At 37.5% G+C, this 24244-nt stretch overlaps 1 protein-coding gene across 3 annotated transcripts in view; it reads right to left on the bottom strand.

Moving 5' to 3' along the window:
• Positions 1-24244, bottom strand: part of MINPP1 (multiple inositol-polyphosphate phosphatase 1) — a 74664-nt gene that overhangs the window by 16789 nt on the left and 33631 nt on the right. For 2 of the 3 annotated variants that reach the window (NM_001132701.1, XM_009245597.3), the window contains 1 exon segment: positions 9412-10718. In NM_001132701.1, coding sequence (NP_001126173.1) covers positions 10322-10718 — 397 coding nt within the window. In that variant the 3' untranslated portion in view covers positions 9412-10321. 3 annotated transcript variants of the gene reach the window in all.

The following is a 24244-nucleotide window of genomic DNA, read 5'->3' as shown; positions in this document are numbered from 1 at the left end:
AGCTTTGGCAGGAAGAGCCGTCACAGCGGGAGGGGTAAATTACAGAGTGAGTAGTAGATGTGGGCTCTGTAGATAAGGACTGGTGGGAGAGTTGTTTACTGGAACTAGGAGCAGGGAGGCACAAAGGATAAGGAAGTTGGACCTTGAAAGTAGAGAACAAATAAACTAAACAAACTAAACTTTTGAAGAGAAACTTCTCTTGGATGTGACACCCAAGAATTTCCAAATCTGATAAGCCACTGATGGTTATTAAGACCTCCACTGCATAAACATCATCTTTGTAGAAAGCAGCAGAAGGAAGCTTTGGGTAGCTAATGGACCTAAGAACTGAGGAACTCCCAAGTCACCCAAAGGTACTCACTGAAAATGCAGAGGAACAACAGACAACAGCTGTTGTACAATAGGTTTACCTTAAGTGATGAAAGGACTTGAGCAGGTGGGCCCTATGGGTTCTCAAACTTCACCAGCTGAAGTCCCCTTCCAGGATACACCCCTGCTTTGAGGAGACTCCCCTGGGAATAAAAATCCCTATTAAATAGGACAGGGACAAAAAGGGTAAAGGAAAGGGAAGATCCAGATACAAATGGAGTGGGAACTGAATCAGATCTTAGAAAGGACAAGAAACAGCCCTCCTGACCAACTCCTTCCTGCCACACCCCCCAAACCGAGGTTCAGAAAAATGAATTAAAAGTAGATATATAGGCAAAGCTCACATATCGGCTTCCAAGTCCCCAGGTGATGCCACATTTGTGGCAAGGTCATCACTGGGAGATCAAATTTTATAGTCAGGTCCTCAGATTGGGAAATATTTTCAAGCAATGTCTGTATGTAATAATATTTTACTGATATAAAAACAACTGGTGGTCATGTGGTGACTGCTGTCACACAAATTGTTGTGATGACAGTCAAAGTGGCATACTCAGTTTATAAGATGGAGTAGGACAGAGATCATTGTCATGGGCAACATATGCAACTTGCCTCTGACAAGTCTGCAGCAAATTCTTGCCTTCTTCATCCCCCATAAAATTCTGCATCATAGATATCTGATAAACATCTGCCAGCTGCCATTGCTGTGTGTGCAATGAGCCTGGCTTTATGGACTCTACAGTTGAGTTACAGGAGTGAGGCTGTGAGGGCTGGCATATGCAGATTACAACTATTTGACTAAATACAGATGGGGTGGAGGGTAGATTAGAGGCATAAAATTCTAATTCAAGAACACAAACCATCCTTCTTTTGGGAATCCTCCTAAGACGGAAGACTTCCTAAGGGACATTGTTTCTAAAACAGGACTAACAATTAACACATAACTCTATGTATGTACATAAAATATTTAAGGGCAAAAAATATTTTATCTTCAGTGCCTAATCCCATGCCTGTTAGGTAGTTATTGCTCAAAAGGGTTATAAAAGCAATGAAAGGGAAAATAAATAAACAATGTAACTATAGTTCCCATTATTCTGAAATCCAAACAACTTTGAATTTCCAACAAGGTCTGAGATGTGCTTTGCTTTAAAATTCTACAAATACATTTCTAAGGGACAGCAGAAGAATCAATTAACTTGTCCCACCCTCCTGGTTAACTCAGAAAGCCTTCTAGACCAGGTGCATAGTACAGTCAGCTGAGCCTGGAGAAACAGAATTGATTTGTCTTAGAAAAGGTCATAGAAGAGGCTGACACTTTCTTTTTCTTTCCATTTCCTGCTAAGCATGCAACTTCACAGCCTCAGTAATTATGGAGGCCAAGAATTATAGAGGCCAATGGCTACAGAGAAGGCCAAAGGGTAGCAGCATATTCGAAACATTTTTTATTGCAGTGGTGTGCAGAATCAAGAATTAGTTGCAATCATTCTATGTTACTGGAACAATCTGCACATCAAAACACCCCACATAAACTAGGTCCAAATTCCACTTCAACCACTGATATTGCTGTAACAAATTTGAATAGTGCTTATCATACGGAAAAAAAAAGGTACCTTCTTCTTTCATATACCCTATCTTTGTATAAACAGGTCAAAGAAGGAAGATCAGTCAAACTCAACATTGTTGTAATATGTGATTGCTGACGCCAGTTCTCTGCACTTTGGGCTCTTCCCTTACGAGGTTTAAATATATGCCCAGGCTAGGTGTGGTGTCTCATGCCCTGTAATACCACACTTTGTGAGACTGAGGCAGCAGGTGGATCACTGGAGGTCAGGAGTTCAAGACCAGCCTGGCCAACATGGTGAAATCCCATCTCTACCAAAAATATAAAAATTAGCTGGATGTGGTGGCACATGCCTGTAATCACAGCAACTCGGGAGGTTGAGGCAGGAGAATCGCTTGAACCCAGGAGGCGGAGGTTGCAGTGATCCAAGTTTGCCCCACTGCACGCCAGCCTGGGTGATAGAGCTAGACTCCCTCTAAAAAAAAAAAAAAAAAAAAAAAAAAGGCCAGAGGCAGCAGCTACCAAGGGTCATCTGGCGTTTTCTAGCATTTCTTTGATTCATCATTCATCAATTATTCTGTTTACTACAGGGTCTTCAACACAAAGTTGAAATGACCTCAATTTCCTCATCTGCAAAATGGGTTTTATACTAGCAACTTCACAGTGCTGTAAAGAGGATTAAGTAGAAAAACAAAGTACAACCTATAGTGCTTGGCAAGTGTAGATATTTCTCTTACCTAATGGCAACTATTATTTAATACATGATTTATTTTACAGATTACTTAATTAACATCAGGTACATTGCTGAGTATTGAGAATTACAAAGTACTTTGATACATTATGCTCTGTAATATGAGATGATTTTCTTTTAAGACTGGACTTTACTCACCTGTGTTTGCACAAATACCAACAAATACATGTACCCAGGTCTATAATAGTGCTTATAAAATATTTTGTAATTTAAACCAAAAAGTATTTGAGACAGATATCAATCGATTTAGGCTTATTTTGCCAAGGTTAAGGACCCCGCCCATGACACAGCCTCAAGAGGTCTTGAGAACGTGCGCCCAACGTGTTTGGGTTACGGGTCTTGGTTTTATACATTTTAGGAAGGCAGAAGTTACAAACAAAGGCAGAAATTGATACATGGAAGGTATACATTGGTTCAGCCCAGAAAGGCAGGACATCTTGATGTGGGAGGGCTTCCAGGTCATAGGTGGATTCCAAGATTTCCTACCTGGGCAATTGGTTGAAAGAGTTAAGCTTTGACTGAAGAGTTGAAGTCAGCATAAATAAATGTCAAAGTTGGGGGAGGTTGTGGAAGCCAAGATTCTTATGTAGATGAAGCTTCCATGTAGCAGGCTTCAGACAGAATAGATGGTAAATATCTCTTGTCGAAACTTAAAAGGTGTCAGACTCTGGAAAAGACCTAGCAAGGGAAGGAGATTCTCTACAGAAGGCAGATTTCGTCCACAAGAGACAGCTTTGCAGGGCCATTTCAAAATATGTCAAAGAAATTTATTTTGGGGTAAAATGCTTTGATTTCCTTCAGGGCCTGCCGATCCTGTACCAGAGTCAGGTTGGAATTTGGTATCTTATTGCTAGAGTCTGTTTTGTCATTGTTACGATCTCTATTTTCACATTAATGCTGGTCAGTTGTTCCTGAACTTCAAAGGGAGGATGTAACAAGGTATGTCCAACCCCTTCTTCCTGTGATGGCTTGAACTAGTTGTTCAGGTTTCTTGGAATCCCTTAGCCAAGAAGGGGTCCATTCAGTCAGTTGGGGGGCTTAGAATTTTTTTTTTCGTTTACATAATCAGTTTTTAGACCTGTTAAACAATCCTTTGAAACATCATGTAGGCCACAGGGCTGGAGGACAGCCATGCTTCCATGCTTCCAGCTATTTTTCAAGAGCTAGGCTGATAGCAACTAGACTTGAAAAGTGAGTTTTACTGACTTGCCTATCTCCAGCAGGTGACTGAGGCAAAAACTGGCAGTCTATTTGAGAAGTTCCACAGTGTTGGCTGGTCTACCCTCATTTTCCTAACTAGAAAAACCTGAAGTCTTGCAACCAGAGTAATAGGGATGTATTAATAGAATCCTAGCTGCTTCTGGAAACTATATCTAAATCTGGGAGTTTTGTGTATTATCTCTTAGTAAGGAAAAGGCAGAGAAAGCTGTTGTTTCTATCTTACTTTCTTATGTCCTGCCCCAAGGATCTCAACTTCTCTTCTCAGTCTTTTCAGTCTCATAGCACTGAAGTAGGAAGAAAAGCTGAGACAGTTGTTTCTTCCCACTATAAATGGCACTGGGTGGTGTGACTATCTAAAATAGACTAATTAGAAAACCAGGCCCTTAACCTAATTTTCATAATGCAAATACTGACAGAAAGCTTCAGGGAGCAAAGCTGCACAGACAGAAGAGAAAAAAACACTATCCTGTCTCACCAAAACTAGGCTTCTCATCTCAGGAAGGCAAAAGACAGAAAAATATCTAAGAGAAAGAATCCAACAGGTGTGGTGGCTCACACTTGCAATCCCAGCACTTTGGGAGGTTGCGGTGAGAGGATTGCTTGAGCCTAGGAGTTCAAGACCAGCCTGGGCAACATATTGAGACCCTGTCTCTACAAAAGATAAAAAAAAAAATGATCAGGGCATGGTGTCAAACATCGGTAGTCCCAGCTACTTGGGAAGCTGATGTGGGAGGATCACTTGAGGCCAGGAGGTCAAGGCTGCAGTGAGCCATGATTGTGCCATTGTACTCCAGCCTGGGTGACAGACTGTATCTCAAAAAATAATAATTAAAAAAAACCCACAAAAAATAGGAAAAAGAAAAAGAAAAAGAAACTAATGGTCTCTCAAAGGAAGAGCAACTATGGCTGGAGCAAAATTAGCTGTTTCCAATTAACAACCTTTTTATCAATTAAATAGATTTTCTTATCTGTACGTATCCAAGGATATATTTCACCAGTATATACTTATCTAATTTACATCAAAACTGTTATTTTTTCCAGAATATTTGTTGAAAAAGTTTCCCAAAGCACCCAAATTGTTAATGCAGAGAAAAATCTATACTTTCATTCCAACTTAATTTTCCACATTAGCCATCTTAGAAATAATGTTAAATAAATAGCCGAATTCAACTTTACCAGTAGTATTACCCAATTCAGAAGGCTGTCATTTTAATGAACAAATATTTATTCTCCCAGTACAACAAAGAAAAGTGTGAACATGGATTGCTTGGGTCCAAATGGCTTAAAATCTGGGAAAGGGCCGGGTGCAGTGGCTCATGCGTGTAATCCCAGCACTTTGGGAGACTGATGTAGGAGGACCACTTGAGCCCAGGAGTTCAAAATCAGCCTGGGTAACACAGTGAGACCCCATCTCTACAATAAACTTAAAAATTAGCCGGGCATTGTGGAGTGTGCCTGTAGTCCCAGATACTTGGGAGGCTGGGGTGAGGGGAACACTTGAGCTGAGTTCGAGGCTGCAGTGAGCTATGATGGCACTACTGCACTCCAGGCTGGGCCACAGAGTGAGACTCTGTCTCTAAAAATAAAAATAAAATAAAACCTGAGAATGTAGTACATGGAAGATGTTGAATTGAGGCTAGTTTAAAGAATAAAATTAAGAATACTTCTATCTTAAAATAATTTCAGTAATGACAAAATAGTTATAGTTTTTAAAATTAACCTCTTCCCAAGTTGTCCAGTATGGAACTCAAACTATATCTTTAACTTGAAGAATATGACATCTCTTTTCCTGATGTGGAGTTCTGTCAAAAATACTACTATTCTCACACATACACAGAACAAAGCATAGCTAAATAGACTGAAGAGTGAAAGAGGCTGCCACATGAACGGAAGGAAACAAATGAATATGAGAAAAAGAACAGTTAACAGAGAGTTGGGTGATCTGTGATCTAAGTTCAGGGTAATAGTTAGATATAAGCAAATTGTATATGCAAGTAATGCAAATATTTTCAGCTTACATTTGGCAAAAGACAGCCCAAATTCCCACTATCATTAATGAACCACATGAAATACCATCTTACAAAAACGTGTTCTAAAACTGTACAGTTTATATTCTGGTTAGGTTATATGTAACTCTCACATCTCTAAGGGCATGCATTAGCAGTTCTGCAGTTTACAAAAGGAAAGCATTCAAATAAAGATATAACAGTGGAATATGCCTGGAAAAAATGAACTACTTTTTCCCTTACACATTGAGTTTTGATTTCAGTGTTAAAATTAAGATCAAGATCATCGACAAAAGCAGTATCAAGTAAGTGTGTGTTGGAGAGCAGGAACTTCAAAATGATGACATGACCATAGAAAACAGTAAATACAATACAATGCACATGTAGCTATAGATGAGACAGAAAAAATGGCTAATGTCCATAGAAATTAATCAACCAAAACGTCAAATCATTAAAAATTAAATTTTGGCAAAACTGGGTAGTTTGGTCACCTATTACGAATGAACTCTTGTTAGCCAAAGATTTTTTTCAATGTTCAACTCTTCACATATCCTATCCTAGATAATACCTTTAGTTTTTATCTTGAGATTCTCATTTTAGACATTTCCTAAATAACACCAGAATAATATCACAACTTCTGTAACACTAGCAAAAATGGACCACGCTTAACCTCCATCCAGTATTTTCCTATGAAATATTTAAAATACATCTTTATAGAGTCAAAGATGACTATATAGTCCTATTGAACAATGAAATTTAATTCCTATGAAACTTTCATAGTCTTTGATATTTTGAAAAGTATTCAAAGGATACAAAATATTAAGTTAAGTGTTAGACAATAAATGTTTTCAGATCTTTTAAGATAAACTCCTTGAATAAAAAAAAACAAAACCCTAAGTTCATTCATCTTTATATGCCCACAGACTAAATGTATAGTGTTTGTATATAAAAGTACTCAACAGGCATTGATAAATTGAAGGTATTAATTTGCAATAAATGATCAGGATTTTTAAAAGTTTTGAAAAACAAACAGAGCAGTTAAAATAAATCACTAATTCAAGACTGATACAGAGAATGTAAGTCTTTGTATAGAAAAATTTTAAACTCCCACAATACTGCAAGCTTCCAGAATCAAGTATGCAGTGCAATGATGAATACTGAATTTTATGTTGATGGTTACCTCTAGGCAGGGTATAGGGGTAATAGAATCATGGAGGTATATAAAGTCCTCAAAACAGCTTATTTAAATCTAAAACAAATGTTATAATGTTAATTTTGATAAAACAGGATGGATATAGGTGCTCATCATTTTGTTTTCTTGTCTGCATATTTACATCTTTTTTAAAATGAGAACACCAGAACTTTGCAGAATCGGCAGTGTGTATTAATGCATCAGCAGCATTTACCAGCTAATCATCTATTTTATAAAACATCATTCATTTGAAGATCTCTGGTCTAAAGATCAGGGATCTCTGCATCTCAATTTCAATATACAGTTGTGACACTTAGATTTACAATTGAATACAATTTTTCCTCCACTGGTATTTAATTCCATGACTCACCACCCTATTGCCTGAAAGGAACCCAAATGGCATGTGTTAGTTTAATCCAAAATTTTTCAAAGTACATTCTCATTTACAATTGTCATAGATTGTAAATTGTCATAGATTATAAATGAGAAACTTTGAAAAATTTTGGATTAAACTAACACATGCCATTGGGTTCCTTTCAGGCTAGAGGGTGGTGAGTCATAGAATGTAGTACATGGAAGATGTTGAATTGAGGCTAGTTTAAAGAATAAAATTAAGAATCCTTTCATCTTAAAATACATTATTTCAGTAATGACAAATAGTTAAAGTTTTTAAAGTTAACCTTCTCTCAAGTTTTCCAGTATGGAACTCAAACTATAAATCTTTAATTGGAAGAATACGACATCTCTTTTCCTGCTGTGGAGTTACAATGTATGATGACTATAAATGAGAATGTACTCAGGTCAAGCAAGATAGAAAAAAATGTAATCTACTATAATGCCTCCTTTATTCATAATGCACAATAGAACATTAAAAGCCAGAGACATTCCATAGGATAACCCCATGTTTCCCAAGGTCACTTCAACCCAGGATCCTTTCTTTCTAACATTTATATCTTCCTTCTAGAATTTGTGTTCTGAGGAGAATATTTTATATATCATATCCATTCGGGAATAATTCAGTTTCTGAAAATCCCATGTTGAAATGGTCCTTTTTCATTTTTTCAGAGCACACATACTATATTTACAGCTCCCAATGCTTGTCAGCTTGTTTCTTTTACTTACTCATTAGTGCCACTTTTTTTAACCTTAGAAGATCTATTCAAAAAGGTATTGGCAAGGTCACATAACCCAACAGTTAATATGATATCATTTTAAAGGTGTTCCTGGGTCATATTTTGCAAACCAAAAGCAACACGAGGTTTTCTTACTAATAGAGAAAGCATTAAAAATCTTTTTATCTTTTCTCTAAATTAGCATATGATAACTTCATTGGCTAAAAAACAAATGACTAAGCATTAACTAGAAAATATTTCCACTATGGGTGATAAAAAAGATCTTATTGCCATTTTTTTTTAAGTCTCAAACTGATTTTTCCAATTTTATCAACTGAAGTTTGGCTTGAAAATATCCTAATCCAAGTCACATATGACAATCTGTACATAGACACATGGATATCCTTAACATGTATTGGTTTTCCTATGGTCTGTCTCCTTGAAAGCAAAGTACCGTAAAACTAGTAAGAGGAGACTCCAGTAGGGGATTTTGCTGCATGTTGTTTAATAAGAGTAACCACATATTTTTAAGAAAAATCTAAGATTTTCCTTTGAAATATATTACCTTTAAGGTGTATATGAATTAAAATAAAATGCAGTAACAAATCCATTATTTGAGGAAATTTCTAGTCAAAGAAAATTGCTTTAAATTGCCAGGTGACAATAGCAAAGACTTGGAACCAACCCAAATGCCCATCAATGATAGACTGGATTAAGAAAATGTGGCACATATACACCATGGAATACTATGCAGCCATAAAAAAGGATGAGTTCATGTCCTTTGCAGGGACATGGATGAAGCTGGAAACCATCATTCTCAGCAAACTATCGCAAGAACAAAAAACCAAACACCGCATGTTCTCATTCATAGGTGGGAACTGAACAATGAGAACACTTGGACACAGGAAGGGGAACATCACACATTGGGGCCTGTCATGGGGTGGGGGGAGGGGTGAGGAATAGCATCAGGAGATATATCTAATGTAAATGACAAGTTAATGGGTGCAGCACACCAACATGGTGCATGTATACATAATGTAACAAACCTGCATGTTGTGCACATGTACCCTAGAACTTGAAAATATAATTAAAAAAAAATTAAAAAAAAAATTGCCAGGTGAGTCAAAGCTGCTTGAATTTCCAAACTTTTACCATCAATTATTGATTGTATTTTGACATGGAGAAGAGAAAAGTCCTGGTAGTAAAGTCACAAGAATTTTCTTTATTATAGCAAATACTTTCATGGCATTTGACAGAACTCAGAACTATTTATAAAGAAAGAAAGAAAAATCAAACAACCAAAAGATACATTTCATATAATAGGAAAATACAAAAATAGAAGCGAAGTGACAGAATGAAAAAGTTAGCTAAGCAATGGATTTGGAAAACTTCGATTCTAACTATCTGACTTGTTGCTAATTGTCCAAACATATAATAATTTAAGATGGTCTTTTGAGACTTCCTAGAAGTAAAAACGAATTACTGAGAAAATGTTCAAATATTTTATAAATAAATACCAAAAATATTTATTTTCATTGTACTTTCTGACTTGCTTCAGTGAAGGTGTCCTTTTACAACACTCTGTTTCTTGTTTCAAATTCTCATCTAGAGATGTTACTTTCTTCCAGAGTGATACTCCCAGCTTACCACAATATTCCTGATTAAGAAAATGCTAGAGCTGTCCTACCTGAGGAAAAGAAGAGAGAACTGCAGAACAATCTGTCAAGTTCCTAGACAGTTCAATCAAGTTAAGGATGGTCCAACTGAGATATTTTGTTACTCCAGCACTTTTCAAGTGTTATTATGAAATCATAATTCTATCTCAGTGTGAGATTTCTTATATAAGTAGGAAGAATTTCATTTCTGTAAACATTTGCAGGGCCAGCTGTTTCTCTAAATAGATTTGTTTCCCCTTAAGAGAGCTGCTCCAGTGAAAAACCTTTTCTTACATCTCATGTCCAAACCCAGAGAGAAACCCAATGTTTTTCTGTGAAAAGACAGAAATACTCAAGTAATATAAAAGCTTCCTGTAATCAAGGAATTGCCTACCTATTACAAGCATGTAATCACTCCTTGCAGATTCCTAAAGAATTAAAAATGTTCTTCAGTTACTCATAGTTCATCAGATGTACTGTTAGCCCTTGCTAATTCACATTCTTCACTGGTTTGACAACTCTGAAGGATGTCCTTGTAGTGGTTCCTCAGATCTTCATAAAATGAAACAGTTTCTTGTGAGTAAGCCAAAGGTAACACCTTTTCATTTAATAACATCTGCACTCGGAATTGTTCTTTAGGAGTCTTAGCATTTTCACAGTGGTAAAGCACAAATATCAGGTTCGAGGCATAAGGTACAATGAGACCGCTTCGGAACTTCCGATGCATTTGTTCTTTGTAATTGTAAGCTGTTAGAGGTTCCTTGTCTTTGAAGTAGCCCATGAGAGAAAGCAGTGGAAGAAGGGTCTCTGCATGACCAAACTGGAGGATGACTGGAGAGGAAATTGGCTGAGATCTTCAAACAGAAATTAACAGAAAATAAGGTATATATATTAATGTCATAGAACATAGTATTTACACTTAGGAGTAACTTTCCAATCCTTTTTTAGTTTAAATAATCCCATCTATTTTTTTAAATCTTTATATACATTACTCAAGCATACGGCTGAAATTCCGTGTGGCAGAGAACTAAACTTTTTATACTGAAAGTTAAGTTCCAAAATTCAGGATCACTGTACTGTTGTAAATCCATATAAAACAGTGTGCGTACATATTTTCCTTGAAGTTTAAAGACAGAGAAGTGTCTTACAGATATGGGAACTTGAAACAGATGTGTATTTCAACACTGTATTGCCTTTCTGTGCATAAAACTGAGCAACCTGGCCCTTAGTAAATATTACTCCATGGAGCTCTTTTGAATAAAGTGTTATTATTTTATTTATATCTAGGGAATAAGAACAAGCAATATTCAGTAAATGTCTTATCAAGTCTGAACAGGATTACACGGTAATTCATGTAATCCTTCAATGGTTTACAAAACCCACAAAAGGTTAGTGATGTAACCTATTGTGGCTGAAACAATGTGTCTCTGGTTGGGAGTGGGAGTATAAAGTGCCAGGAATACAAACCACTTTCAACACTGAGCGAAATCAATTCTTTTTCTTGAAGTTTTCTATGATTTTTTTTTTCCGGTAAAGAATTTTTATAAGAAGCAGTGAATGACTGCTTAACCTTTTACCTACCTTTATAGAAAAAAATACTATTTTTCTTAAATATAATTTGTAAACCTATTCAAACATGACTGTCTGACTTTTTGCCACCACTCATCAGGTTATCAATTTAGTGCATCTGGATTTTCTGGGAGGATAGAAGCAGCAGTTCTAGACCTTCCTGATTCCTTCGGCCCCCAACACACACAAACACAGCAAGCAGACAGCAAATCCAAAAACCCATGGGAAACATTTACAACATAACTAGGTGGAAAAGTATTCTCTATGCAACACTCCAAGTAGCATCCAACCTCAAGCACTAGATATTATCAGTATCTGTTGAAGAAAGCAGAGAGAAGCCACAGAGCATCTGAGCAATCTGAGAACAGGAGAATCCCAAACAGCCTACAGGTATTCACTGGAAGTGCTGTGTGTGAATTGGATACAGCAGCTCAAATTGGGAAGTATTTAGTCCTCTCCAGGACTTGGTGAGTGCAAGGCAGGCCTACAGTGAGGCCTGGGGCTAGAGAAACCTGGAGCTCCTATGAACTCTCCAAACACAGGGTTCACACTAGAGAAACTGCTGGGAGTGGAATTTCAGCCAAGCAGGAGAGGGACAGAAGAGATAAAGGAAAAAGTAAGTCTAGATGAAAGTGGGGGGAGGGGAACAGAGCCAGGAAATCTCAGAAAACAACCCATCATACTTCTGAACAGTACACACACCAGAATAGGGGGGGCTCTGTGAGATGAGACAAGCAATCTGACACAAACCTTTTTCTAAATGTTCAGGAAAACAATTCATATTAAAATAACTACAGAAAAGCATGTAAGAAAAATAAGGAGCAGAATAACTTCCATATATAAGAGTACGCTAAAAATATATACTCAAAAAGTACAATGAAACTGTTAACAGTATTTCAAAACAAACTAAAAGACAATTATTCACTACTTTCAGATTAATATTCTCTAAAAGGTGTAAAACTTAAAAGCCATTCATCAATAGGAGCGTACCAAGCCTCTCTTCATAACTGGTATACTTTAATTAGGTCATCTAAAATACCTAAAACCTGTATTTATTTCCAAGAAGCAACCTCTTAGGTCTGAAGTTACCAAGCAGTAGCATTCAGAACACAGCCACATTTAGTTTGATCAGCGTAAGTATTTTTAAATTTTACATTACTTATCAGTATTTAAAAATTGAGAGGTTTAAGATTCTTAAAAATCCAGATTTTTGCTCTTCTTAGAAATCTGAAAGATCTGGCAACACAAGTCCATATATACCCAAAAGACCATAATCAGCTAAACAGGAATAAGGTTACCCACCCTGTAGAGAGGGCATATACTTGTTGCACAGCACATGTTTCATTCCACATTGTCTAACATAGGATGAATTCATTCCTTTGTTACTTGCCTGGCCCCTTTATACATCTGAGTATATTCAAGTCTAAGCTAACACTACTGTCACCATCTAAATAATGAAATTTAATAAGGATACAAGTTAAAAGAAAAACAAGTAATATAAATATACTGGTTTACATTTTAAATCCTTTAGCCATTAGGTAGAAACCTCAAAGCCAGAAGCAATCCTAAATTCAACTTTCAGTTATTGCTCTCCATGGAATCTATTAGCACACAAAACAGGTCAGGGAGGATAGCAGTAACAGCAGCAACACCTCCACTGTCTAACCAGAAGAATTTACTGTCAGTAACTCTCTCCTCTTTCCCCCACGGAAGAACTCTAATAAACTGGGGACAAGATATGACAATATATCCAAACTATTGTCATTTCAGCAAGTGATTTATATGCCATTAGTAAACTTTACATTCTTTTTTCTACCAAGTGTCTGAGATCCAGTGCATAATTTACACTATGGACAGCTTCACTCAGACCAGCCGCTTTTTAAGCACCAAACAACCACATGTTGCTGGTGGCTACTGTGTCGGAGAGCACAGGACAGACAGTGTTATGGACAGTCTTACATACTTAGATTCAAAAGTTAATCAAATAAATAGCAAATAGGAGAAAAGATACAAGACAAATAAAAACACACACATGAAAACTATAAATTGGGGGAAGGAAAGAGACCAAAAGGGTTATGCACAAATTATGAGTTCAAAGTTCTATTAATTGCATCCAAGCTATAGAAGAAATGAAATCTAGACTGTGACTCAAATTTAAGTTGTAAATTTCAAGGTTCCTTGGGTTTATACAAAAGGCAGTAAATACCTTCCCCCCTTTTTTTACTGCCTTACTGTCAGTGATATGTTAAAATCAGTAAATTCTTCACAAGAAATTTGAGGAAAATTATACTTAAAAATGCTTATTGGAAGTTTTATGGGAAATCAAGGAAGTTTATATATTAGATTCTCACAGTAAACCATTCCATCAGAAATAAATTACTGTCTTCTACCATTTGATGAATCCAATTTGTTTTAAAATTGTATTTTAGAATTCCAGACAATTTTCAATAGGAAGGAAAAGTACTAACTTTTGATAAAGTCCATAAGTATTGATTATCTTCTTACATAGAGCAATGTCTATTATACAAATTTGAAACACACCAAAAAAACTCCCCAATATCTTAAAGGTGTAGTTAAATGCACTAGTAAAACAATAATAAGACAAGGGTAATAGTTTTAAAAAAGTAGAGCCATTAAAAGCAAGAACAAGATTTTGCTTAGAAATTGAAATGTGCCTATAGGGAATAAAACACTTATAATTTTATTTTTATAATTTATATATTTTTACAATAACCAAGTATAAATATTTTAAGTTTGTGATAATGAAAAGTATTAAAAAAGAGCACAATTTCATTCATAATAATTATTTTTCTACTTTTACCCTTTGTGACTTAACGTAGCTTTCTACTTAAGAAAAAGCCACTAGCTGATGATGCTCATATTCATACAAAAGGCCCTGGGCAAATTAGCACACTCAATTTTCCAAAACGTAATAAAGAAGAGACTTTTCAAAAGATCCATTTGGTTAATTTGTTAGATGTGACAGGCCCTGTCATTTCATGCCAAGTGCCAGGCACCATGCTAGTTTCTTCTTCTTGGAGGGGGAGGGGAGGGGAGAAGAACAGTGGGATAAAAGAACAAAAACACAAATGAAACATTTCTGGCTCTTGCAGATTCGCATGTGTCTGTTAGAGAAACCCAGAGAACAAATCCTTCTGTCTAAGGAAGAATTGAATGTGCTTTGCTGAGGAGGTGGTGTTTGAGCTGGGTCATGAATACACTCCTACTAAGTCTTAAAACAGAAATGCTGCTCATTGTAGCCTTAGCAAAGTAATTGCTTACCCTATGAGACAGGTTCTATCATACCCTTTTAGAGAGGGAAAAACTAAGAAGCTTGAAAGCTAGAGGGCATAACTTAGTTATGAGCAAATTTTAGGGCAAATTACTCAATCTCTCTCAGGCTTCATTCCTGCCGAAAGAAGATAAGCTACTTCCCTTGCAAAGCTGTTGGATTTGAGCAACAGAAAAATACTCGCATATTTGCTATCACATATTGATCGATGGCTCTATGGTAGTGTTTGCCACAGAGCCATCGATCAATCTGTGATAGCAAACAGCCACAGTGGCGGCAAGAGCCACAGCAGTTCTAGCAGTGAAGTGACCCAGCACACAAATTAGTGGTGTGCTGAGTTTAGAATCCAGGAGATGAGTTCAAGTCAGTTCTCCTAAAATATTAGTACCTAACACTTTATTCTAAAAGTAAACACGGTATCAAGTAACAAACTCATTTCATTGAATAGCATATTTTAAAATTCATCAGATATCCAAAAGTGCTAAAGATCCAAATGCAAAAGCAAAACCACAGGTATACCACAAATTAAATTGTACGGAAACAATTTATACCAAAAAATTTTACTTGGAAAAACCTTAATGCCTTTTATAAGAAAATACTTGTTTATGAGGAGTAGAGTAAATAATTTAGGAACTTAGTCACTTCTTAGTCACTTAAATTTACTTTCAAACCATTGCTGATTAAAATCATTTAAAATCAAGTAATCCCAGCACTTAGGGAGGCCATGGGCAGATCTCTTGAGGCCAAGAGTTTGAGAACAGGTGGGCCAACCTAGTAAAATCTCATCTCTATCAAATATACAAAAAAACTAGCTGGGTGTGGTGGCACATGACTGTAGTCCAAGCTACTCAGGAGGCTAAGGCAGAAGAATCACTTGACCCAGGGGGCGGTGGTCGCAGTGAGCCGAGATCGCGTCACTGCACTCTAGCCCGGGTGACAGAGCGAGAATCTGTTTCGGAAAAAAAAAAAATCATTTAAAATCAAATCAGTTCTTATTTGTGGGAAGAAACATAGTATTTCGACATACTGACTGAGGAAGACTCTGTTGTCAGTGCTTAGTAACACTCTTCAGCAACATGCAATTTGGCAAAAGCACATGTAAAATCCCGCAAAATTTTTTAAAAATGATATTTTTTTCCTTGTTTTTGTTTAAAGATACAGGAGCTCGCTCTGTCACCTGGGCTGGAATACAATGGTGTGATCATGGCTCACTGCAGCCTCGACCTCCTGGGCTCAAGCGCTCTTCCCACGTAGGCCTCCCAAGTAACTAGGACCACAGGAGCGCACCACCACGCCCAACTCATTTTTAAATTTTTTTTTGTAGAAACGGGGTCTTAGCTTGTTGCCCAAGCTGGTCTTGAACTCCTGGCCCCAAGTGATGCTCTCACCTCGGCCTCCCAAAGTGCTGGGATCATAGGTGTGAGCCACCACGCCCAGCTGATTGTTTCTTAAATAAGGCATCAATTCTTTTCCAACAATGCAAAGGCGAAGACCACATTTCTCAGGTTTTTCATCTGAAATGAACATGCAATAAGAAAAAAATATTCAATGAAAAGCACAGTTCTATAAAAAGCTGATTGAGATAGTTTGGCAGAACATGTTTCTCAAGACACAGGTCACAAGGACCCTGCCGATAAAACAGGATGTGGTAAAGAAGCCAGCCACAACCAGCCCGAATCAAGAGGGCAAAGACAGTGACCTCTGCTCATCCTCAATAATCCTCACTGCTCATTATGTGCTAATTAGAATACATTAGCATGCTAAAAGACACTCCCATCTGTGCCGTGACAGTTTACAGATGCCATGGCAACTCCTGGAAGTTACCCTATAAGGTCTAAAAAGGGAACGAACCCTTGGTCCCGACAATTCCCTACCCTTTCCCAGAAAACTCATGAATAATCCACTCCTTGTTTAGCATACGATTAATAAATAACCATAAAAAATAGCCAACCAGCAGCCCTCAAGGCTACTCTGCCTATGTGGCAGCCTCCCTTTTATTCCTTTACTTTTTAATAAACTTGCTTTCACTCTCCTCTTTTGGCTCACTCTTGAATTCTTGCCTCCATGAAGCCAAGAACCATGTGGCCTCTGGGGCTGAATCCCAATTTTGCCCTATGACATGATCACTAATGATGTAAGCCTCTAAGCAGATGAACAACGACAAGGGTGTATGCATCTAAATTTTTACTCTTGCTTAGAAGAAAGAGAATATGTCAATAAATGACAATTTTTAGTCATAAAACCAATATCTGGGCCAAATCTCCAATCAGTAATTAATAGCTATTTGGAACACTGCATTGAGAAGGATTCTGAGGTTGTATCCAGACTCGATGTGATCTATTTCATGTTTCTTACACATTCTACTCTCAATTCATGAACCTCCTCTCCTTGCCAATCAATCTCTCCATCTTTACCTTTGATTTCCTAGATATAACTAAAATGAGTTTGGTCATTTCTAAGACACTGGATTATAAGACATATTAAAAGAAGATATTTTAAGTTAGTATTATGTCCAGGTAAGGTTTCTTAAGAATAAATTTTTTAAAAAGAAAACAAAAGTTAATTTTATGATGCTGCATAATTTTTTTGCTTGACAATATCACTACTGGTAAAGTGTAACACAAACATGTATAAAACATATAATCACCTAAAACAAATTATCACTTCAAGACATATGTATAAATCACTCCTAAATGTATGTACACAAATCTTCACTGGACACAGGTAAGAATATACTTGGTTTGGTTTACGTCTTTTTTAAAAAAAAGTCAAGAAACTTGACTATTAAAAATCCCGCTTAGAGAAATTTTATCTCAGAGAAAAACAGCTTATAAAATAGAAAAAACTGCCATAATATTTCATATAATATGCTATCAACATGAAACCCTAAGGAGGTTTCATGAAACCTTAAGGAGGACATAGGGTTCATAAAACTGAAACCCTAAGGAGGACTTAAAATTACATTTTAGCAACTACATGTTTTATACAATTTTTAAAATCTGACTTTATTCTTGATTTTCCCATTTCAAAAACAGAATTCACTAAATGTCTAGGTTGAGGTTTCAAGGGTAAGAATTACGCACACCCTTAAATAAGTTGCAACAACTAAAAGAATGTTAAGTATTTTTTGCTTTATCTCAAAAGTATTTCCATTACATAACATCTCAGAATATAAATCACTAAAATCTTAAACATAAATGTTTTTCTTTGCTATTTTGTTTTTCTCAGCCTGAATTCAACTTAGTAACCTTTAATGGTTCAACGTCAAACTAGAATAAAGATAATAAAGATTACTTTGTAAAGTATTACTATTCATAAATAAAGTAATCTTTATTATTATCTTTATTCCTCTAGACTCCGTAAGAAAGGAGAGAGGCTTCTTTCTTAAGGTTTCAATGATATTGTGAAATATAATATATATTTGGTCTTTGTTCCCGTTTCCTGGTACAAAACTCCTAAAATCCTTGAAATCTCCAAAGTGCTGTCTTTTTGTATGCTCATGTTGATTGATAGCTTCAGGATGTGGCTGGTCAGCAAAAAGGCAAAGGCATGATTACAGGGTTAGGATTTTCAAGCCCATCCCTCAACCTCAGGGAAGAGGGAGAGGGGCTAAAGGTCAAGTTGATCACCAATGGCCAATAGTTTAATTAATCATGTCTAAGTAATGAGGCCTCCATAAGAACCCAAGAGGACAGGGTTTGGACAGCTGAAAATGTGGAGGTTCCTGGAGGGTGGTGTGGCCCTGGGAGGGCATGGAAGCTCCACATCCCTTTCCCTATACCTCATTTTATGTGTCATTTGTATCCTCTGTAATATCTTTTATACTAAACTGGTAAACATGTTTTCCTGAGCTCTGTGAGCCACTTCTGAAAATTAAGTGAACCCAAAGAGGGGGCTGTGAAAACCCCAACTTGAAGCCAGTCAGTCAGGTGTTCCAGAGGCCCAGACTTATGACTGGTGTCTGAAAAGGGCAGGGGGCAATCTTGGGGATTGAGTCCTCAACTTGTGAGATCTGATGCTACATCCACGCAGATAGTGTCAAAATTAGAGGATAATTAGCTGGTGTCTGCTGCTTATTGGTGGGGAACCCCCATCCCCCAACACTGGGTCACAGAAGTTGATACAGTTTGGATGTTTGTCTCCTCCAAATCTCATGCTGAAAAGTGATCCCCAACGTTGAAGGTGGGACCTAGTGGGAGGTACTGAATCATGGGGACGGATCCCTCTTGAATGGCTTAGTGCCATCCCCTTGGTGATGAGTTACTTCTCTGTTAGTTCACATGAAATCTGGTTGTTTAAGAGTCTGGGGCCTCCCCCTTCTCTCATAAAACTTTGTTTTCTTTTTAAAAAATTTATTCTTAAGAAACCTTACCTGGATATAATACTAACTTAAAACATCTTCTTTTAATGTCTTATAATCCAGTGTCTTAGAAATGACCAAACTCATTTTAGTGATCATAGCTCACTGCAGCCTTGATCCCTCAGACTCAAACAGTCCTCCCACCTCTGCCCCCGTGTAGCTGGGACTACAGGCATGCACCACCACACCCAGCTAATTATTTTATTTTTTGTAGAGATGAGGTCTCACTTTGTTGCCCAGGGTGGTCTTGAACTCCTGGGCCCAAGTGATCCTCCTTCCTTGACCTCTCAAAGTTCTGGAATTAACAGGCATGAACTACTGTGCCCTGGCCATGATAACCTCTTTTTCAGGTGGTTGCTCCACAGCCTGCTTGGATTCTTCTCCTGAAAATACTTTTTCTTTCTCTACCACATGGCTCGACTGAAAATTTTCCAAACTTTTAAACTCTGCTTCCCTTTTGTATATAAGTTCTAATTTTAAGTCATTTCTTTGCTCCCATATTAGATCTTAGGCTGTTAGAAGCAGCCAGGCCACATCTTGAATGAGGAAAAACTGATGAGGGTATCCCTAGGGCACACAGTACAGCCAGGTTCTTTGCTAGGATGTGACAGGGGTAACATTTGCTCTAGTTCCCAATAACATCCTCACTTCCATCTGGAACCTCATCAGCCTGGACTTCACTGTTCATATCGCTATCAGCATTTTGTTCACAACCATTTAACCAGTCTCTCAGAAGTTCCAAATTTTTCTTCATCTTCCTGTCTTCTTTGCCCTCCAAACTCTTCCAGCCTTTGCCTTTTACCCAGTTCCAAAGCCACTTCCACATCTTCAGGTATCTTTATAGCAGTGCCCCATGCCTTGGTATCAATTTTCTGTGTTAGTCCATTTCTGCAATGCTATAAAGAAATACCTGAGACTGGGCAATTTATAAAGAAAACAAGTGTATTTTGGCTTACAGTTCTGCAGGCTGTACAGGAAGCGTGGCTCTAGCATCTGCTTCTGGGGAGGGCCTCAGGAGGCTTACAATCACGACGGAAGGCAAAGGGGAAACAGGTTTCACATGACAAGAAGGAAATTGTTTTGGAGCTTTAAGATTTAAAGACTGGCTTGGCACAGTGGGTCACACCCGTAATCCCAGCACTTTGGGAGGCTGAGGTGGGCAGATCACTTGAGCTCAGGAGGTTAAGACCAACCTGGCCAACATGGCGGAATCCCGTCTCTACTAAAAATACAAAAATTAGCCAGGCATGGTGGTGCACTCCTGAGGTCCTAGCTACTTGGGAGGCCGAGGTGGGAGGCTGGCTTGTGCCAGAGAGGTCAAGGCTGCAGTGAGCTGTGATCATGCAGCCTGGGCCAACAGAGTGAGACTCTGTTTAAAAAAAAAAAAAAAAAAAGAGAGAGAAAAAGAAAAAGAAAAAGAAAAAAAGATTTAACAACTGCCCTGCTGGGTTTCAGATTTGCATGGAGCCTACTGCCCCTTTCTTTTGGCTGATTTCTCCCTTTTGGAATGGGATAAGGTATACCAAATGTCTACTACCACTGTATCCTGGGAGTAAATAACTCATTTCTGATCTCACAGGATCACAGGTGGAAGAAACTCATCTCCAGATGAGACTTTGTAGACTTCAGACTTGGGACTTTTGAGTTAATGCTGGAATGAGTTAAGACTTGGGGAACTATTGTGAAGGCATGATTGTATTTTGAAATGTGGGGATATGAGATCTGGGGGGCCAGGGTTGGAATGATATGGTTTGGATGTTTGTCCCCTCCCAATCTCATGTTGAAATGTGATTTCCAATGTTGGAGGTAGGGCCTGGTGGGAAGAGACTGGGACATGGGGGAGGATCCCTCTCAAATGGTTTAGCATCATCCCCTTGGTGATAAGTCAGTTCTTGCTCAGTTAGCTCATATGAGATTTGGTTGTGTAAAGGAGCCTGGGACCTCTTCCTTCTCTCACTTTCACTCCTGCTCTCACCATGTGGTACACTGGCTCCCTTTCTCTTCCACCATGACTGTATGCTTCCTGAGGCCCTCATCAGAAGCAGATGCTGGAGCCATGCTTTTACAACCTGCAGAACTGTGAGCCAATTAAGTGTCTCTTCCCCAGCCTCAGGTATTTCTTTATAGCAATGCAAGAATGGACTAACGCGGAAGCTGTGTTGACTACTGTTGTGTTGGTGTGAAGGCAGAGGAAAAACAGGGTTTGAGTTTTTTCCAAACAACTCCCAAAGAAGGAATAAGTAAAACATCTAACTCATAATCATGAGGTATAAAATTCAAGAGGACTTAGCCAATAATTTTTCAGGCATTTTAAACTATATGGTTCAAATCAAGGTCCCATTCATAGTTAAGAATTTCAGAATGCTCTTCTTATAAACAAGAATGACTAAGCAATGTATAAACGAATTTCTACTTCATTGTTTGAAACTCAACTGGCAAAATATCAAACTCAGGTATATAAAAAAACAACTGCCTCCAGGTAATTATCTATGACCAAAAGAGCTTCCAAAGAGCTAATATATAATCCTTCTTAAACAGCTGTGTTTGCCCATTTATAAGGATTACTCACATTTCTATTTTCTTTGACAAAGTTAAGTAGCATAGTGTCAAATGGAAAAACATATTATGTTTCTATTGCAAATATATAGACACCAAAAATGGAGACTTGGATACCTTCAACTGGTGGAAGCTGAGACAGCTGTGGAGTTTGTGTGTGTGCACATATACAATAGGGTTTGTTTGTTTTTATAACTTTTAAACACCAAAAAACAAATTCACAAAAGTATTTATTTATGATCCAATTTTTACCAGAAGCCATTAAAGGTATGTGCCAGGACTGTATAAAGTAAATCACTAATTTCTATGAAGAAGTGATTTGGTTCCAAGTCTATGAACATGCTGCTCTTTGCCCTGTGTCACAATTTAGAGTTAATCTTAAAAGAGTCCAATCTGGTTCTTAAACCATCTCCTAGGAACTCCAGTTAGTATATGCCCAATCACTATTTGAAGGAACCAAATCTCCAGGTTCTCCTTGAATACACCAAAATCACAAAGACGGTATGACAACTTTTCTGGTTTCACTTCCAACCTTCTCCAACAAACCAAAGCTGGTCTATGAATAAGCCCAAAATACTGGCAACAATAAACGGGTATGAGTATGTGTATATGACTGAATGAGGGAGTAAGAAAGTGTGTGTGTGTGGGTGTGTGTGAGAGAGAGAGAGAGACAGAGAGAGGAGAGAGACTGACAGAGAGGAGAAAGAGAGAGAAACACAGGCATGTAGGTATAGAAGGGCAAAAAAGAGAACAAATGTGAAACGAATTCCTTCTCAGTTGACACTCATAATTATGCTCTTCTTATATAAAACCCCTGCATATATTTTGTCATAAGATTGCTAAGAGCATAAAGATTGCTATATTTTATCTATGGTCTCATGTGGCTTTGTCACTACCATTCAATAAACAGAGTTGTGAGGTTCAGGATACCATGACAGAAAGGACCAAGTTTTTCCTTTAACAGAAGAATAAGCTGGGCGTGGTGGTTCACGCCTGTAATCCCAGCACTTTCCGAGGCTCAGAAGGGAGAACTGCTTGAGCCCAGGAGTTTGTGACTAGCCTGGGAAACATGGAGAGACCTTGTGTCTACAAAAAACCCCCACAAAATTAGCCAGGCGCTGGGGCGCATGCCTGTAGTCCCAGCTACTTGGGAGGCTGAGGTATGACGATCACTTGAGCCCAGGAAGTCGAGGGTGCAATAAGCCATGATCATGCCACTGCACTCCAGGGTGTCAGAGTAAGACCCTGTCTCAAAACAAACAAGCAAAAAATACAGGAAGAGGTAAATGTTTTTTAAAGGAGGGCTGCCAAGGCAATCACTCAATCCTCACTGCATCTGTGGTTCTTAACTTTCACGAAGGACATGAAACTATCTGAGAATCTAAGAAAATGGAACTTCGTACTAAAGAAAGGCATGTGGTCCATAAAAACTTGAATATAGTTTTGGGATTTCGGACTCTATACCCCAAGAATCCCTGTGCTATATATTATATTACAATGTGACATCCTGAGGAATAATGTGTCTATAATTCTGTCCCATATTGGTTTATATCCCCAGAGTCATATTCCACAAATGTCTGATAATTTTGTCCTAATACTATATTTAAAATGTCTAAGCAGAATGAATATTTAACACCAAATTAAGAAAAATTCAGATGTTCTGCATTCTGATCCAACTAGTCATAGTTCTCAAATTAACTTACATCCCCCATTACATTGTAATGACTACAATAGTAATTGTAATGACTATTCTTTCTTTGAGACTCTTGGCAGAAGTATCCCAAAGAAAAGGAATTACACCTTTAACTCTGCTCTCTCCCTGATAAAAATGCATTAAACTTGGAATGTTGCATTTTCCAAAAAGTGACAAAACCACTTGAAAAGATACATATTTTGCTTGAAAATGTAAACTATTAATACAAATATATGAAAGCAAATGAGTAATCTATATAAATGTCTGGATAGAAATATACAGAATCATAATGTTTTAGGTTTGAGATCTGGTCAACCCTTCTTATTTTAGGAATAACAGCGCGAAAATGATTAAGAGGATTACTGCAGTTCTCCAAATTACACCCCTCCTTTTACTTACAGAAACTGGTGAGGAGATTTTATTATGTCTTCAACCAAAAACAAAGTTTAAGTCTAAAATCCTGTCTTTTAATGAGGGTTGATAACTATGTGTGTGTTCAAAGTAGATAAAGGATACAAAGCAACTACTTCAAGTTATTCAAAAAGCTCAACCAGAAAAACAACTAATAATTGCATGTTTTCCCCCCAAATGTATTCAGCTAGATCTTTCTAAGCTCTTAATTCACATTTCACACTCAATTGATGTTATGCAAAGTATGCTTTTAAACATGATCCAGGAATATCAAATACAGCTTTACACAACTCATATAATTCCCATATTTATGTAAGTATACAAATAAGCAACATGAACTGCCAGATGCTTTGGGAAGAAAATTACCAGAAAAAAATTTGTTGTTAAGTCTTCCACATCTAATTGAAACATCAGTTCCAGTGAGTATTTGGAGAAGCACCAATCCAACAGTTTAACATAAATCAAGAACTAAAATGACTCAAGTATGACATTTTTCTTC

The sequence above is a fragment of the Pongo abelii genome, chromosome 8, assembly GCF_028885655.2.
Source record: "Pongo abelii isolate AG06213 chromosome 8, NHGRI_mPonAbe1-v2.0_pri, whole genome shotgun sequence".
NCBI lineage: Eukaryota > Metazoa > Chordata > Mammalia > Primates > Hominidae > Pongo > Pongo abelii.
This window is presented reverse-complemented; position numbering and strand designations above follow the sequence as displayed.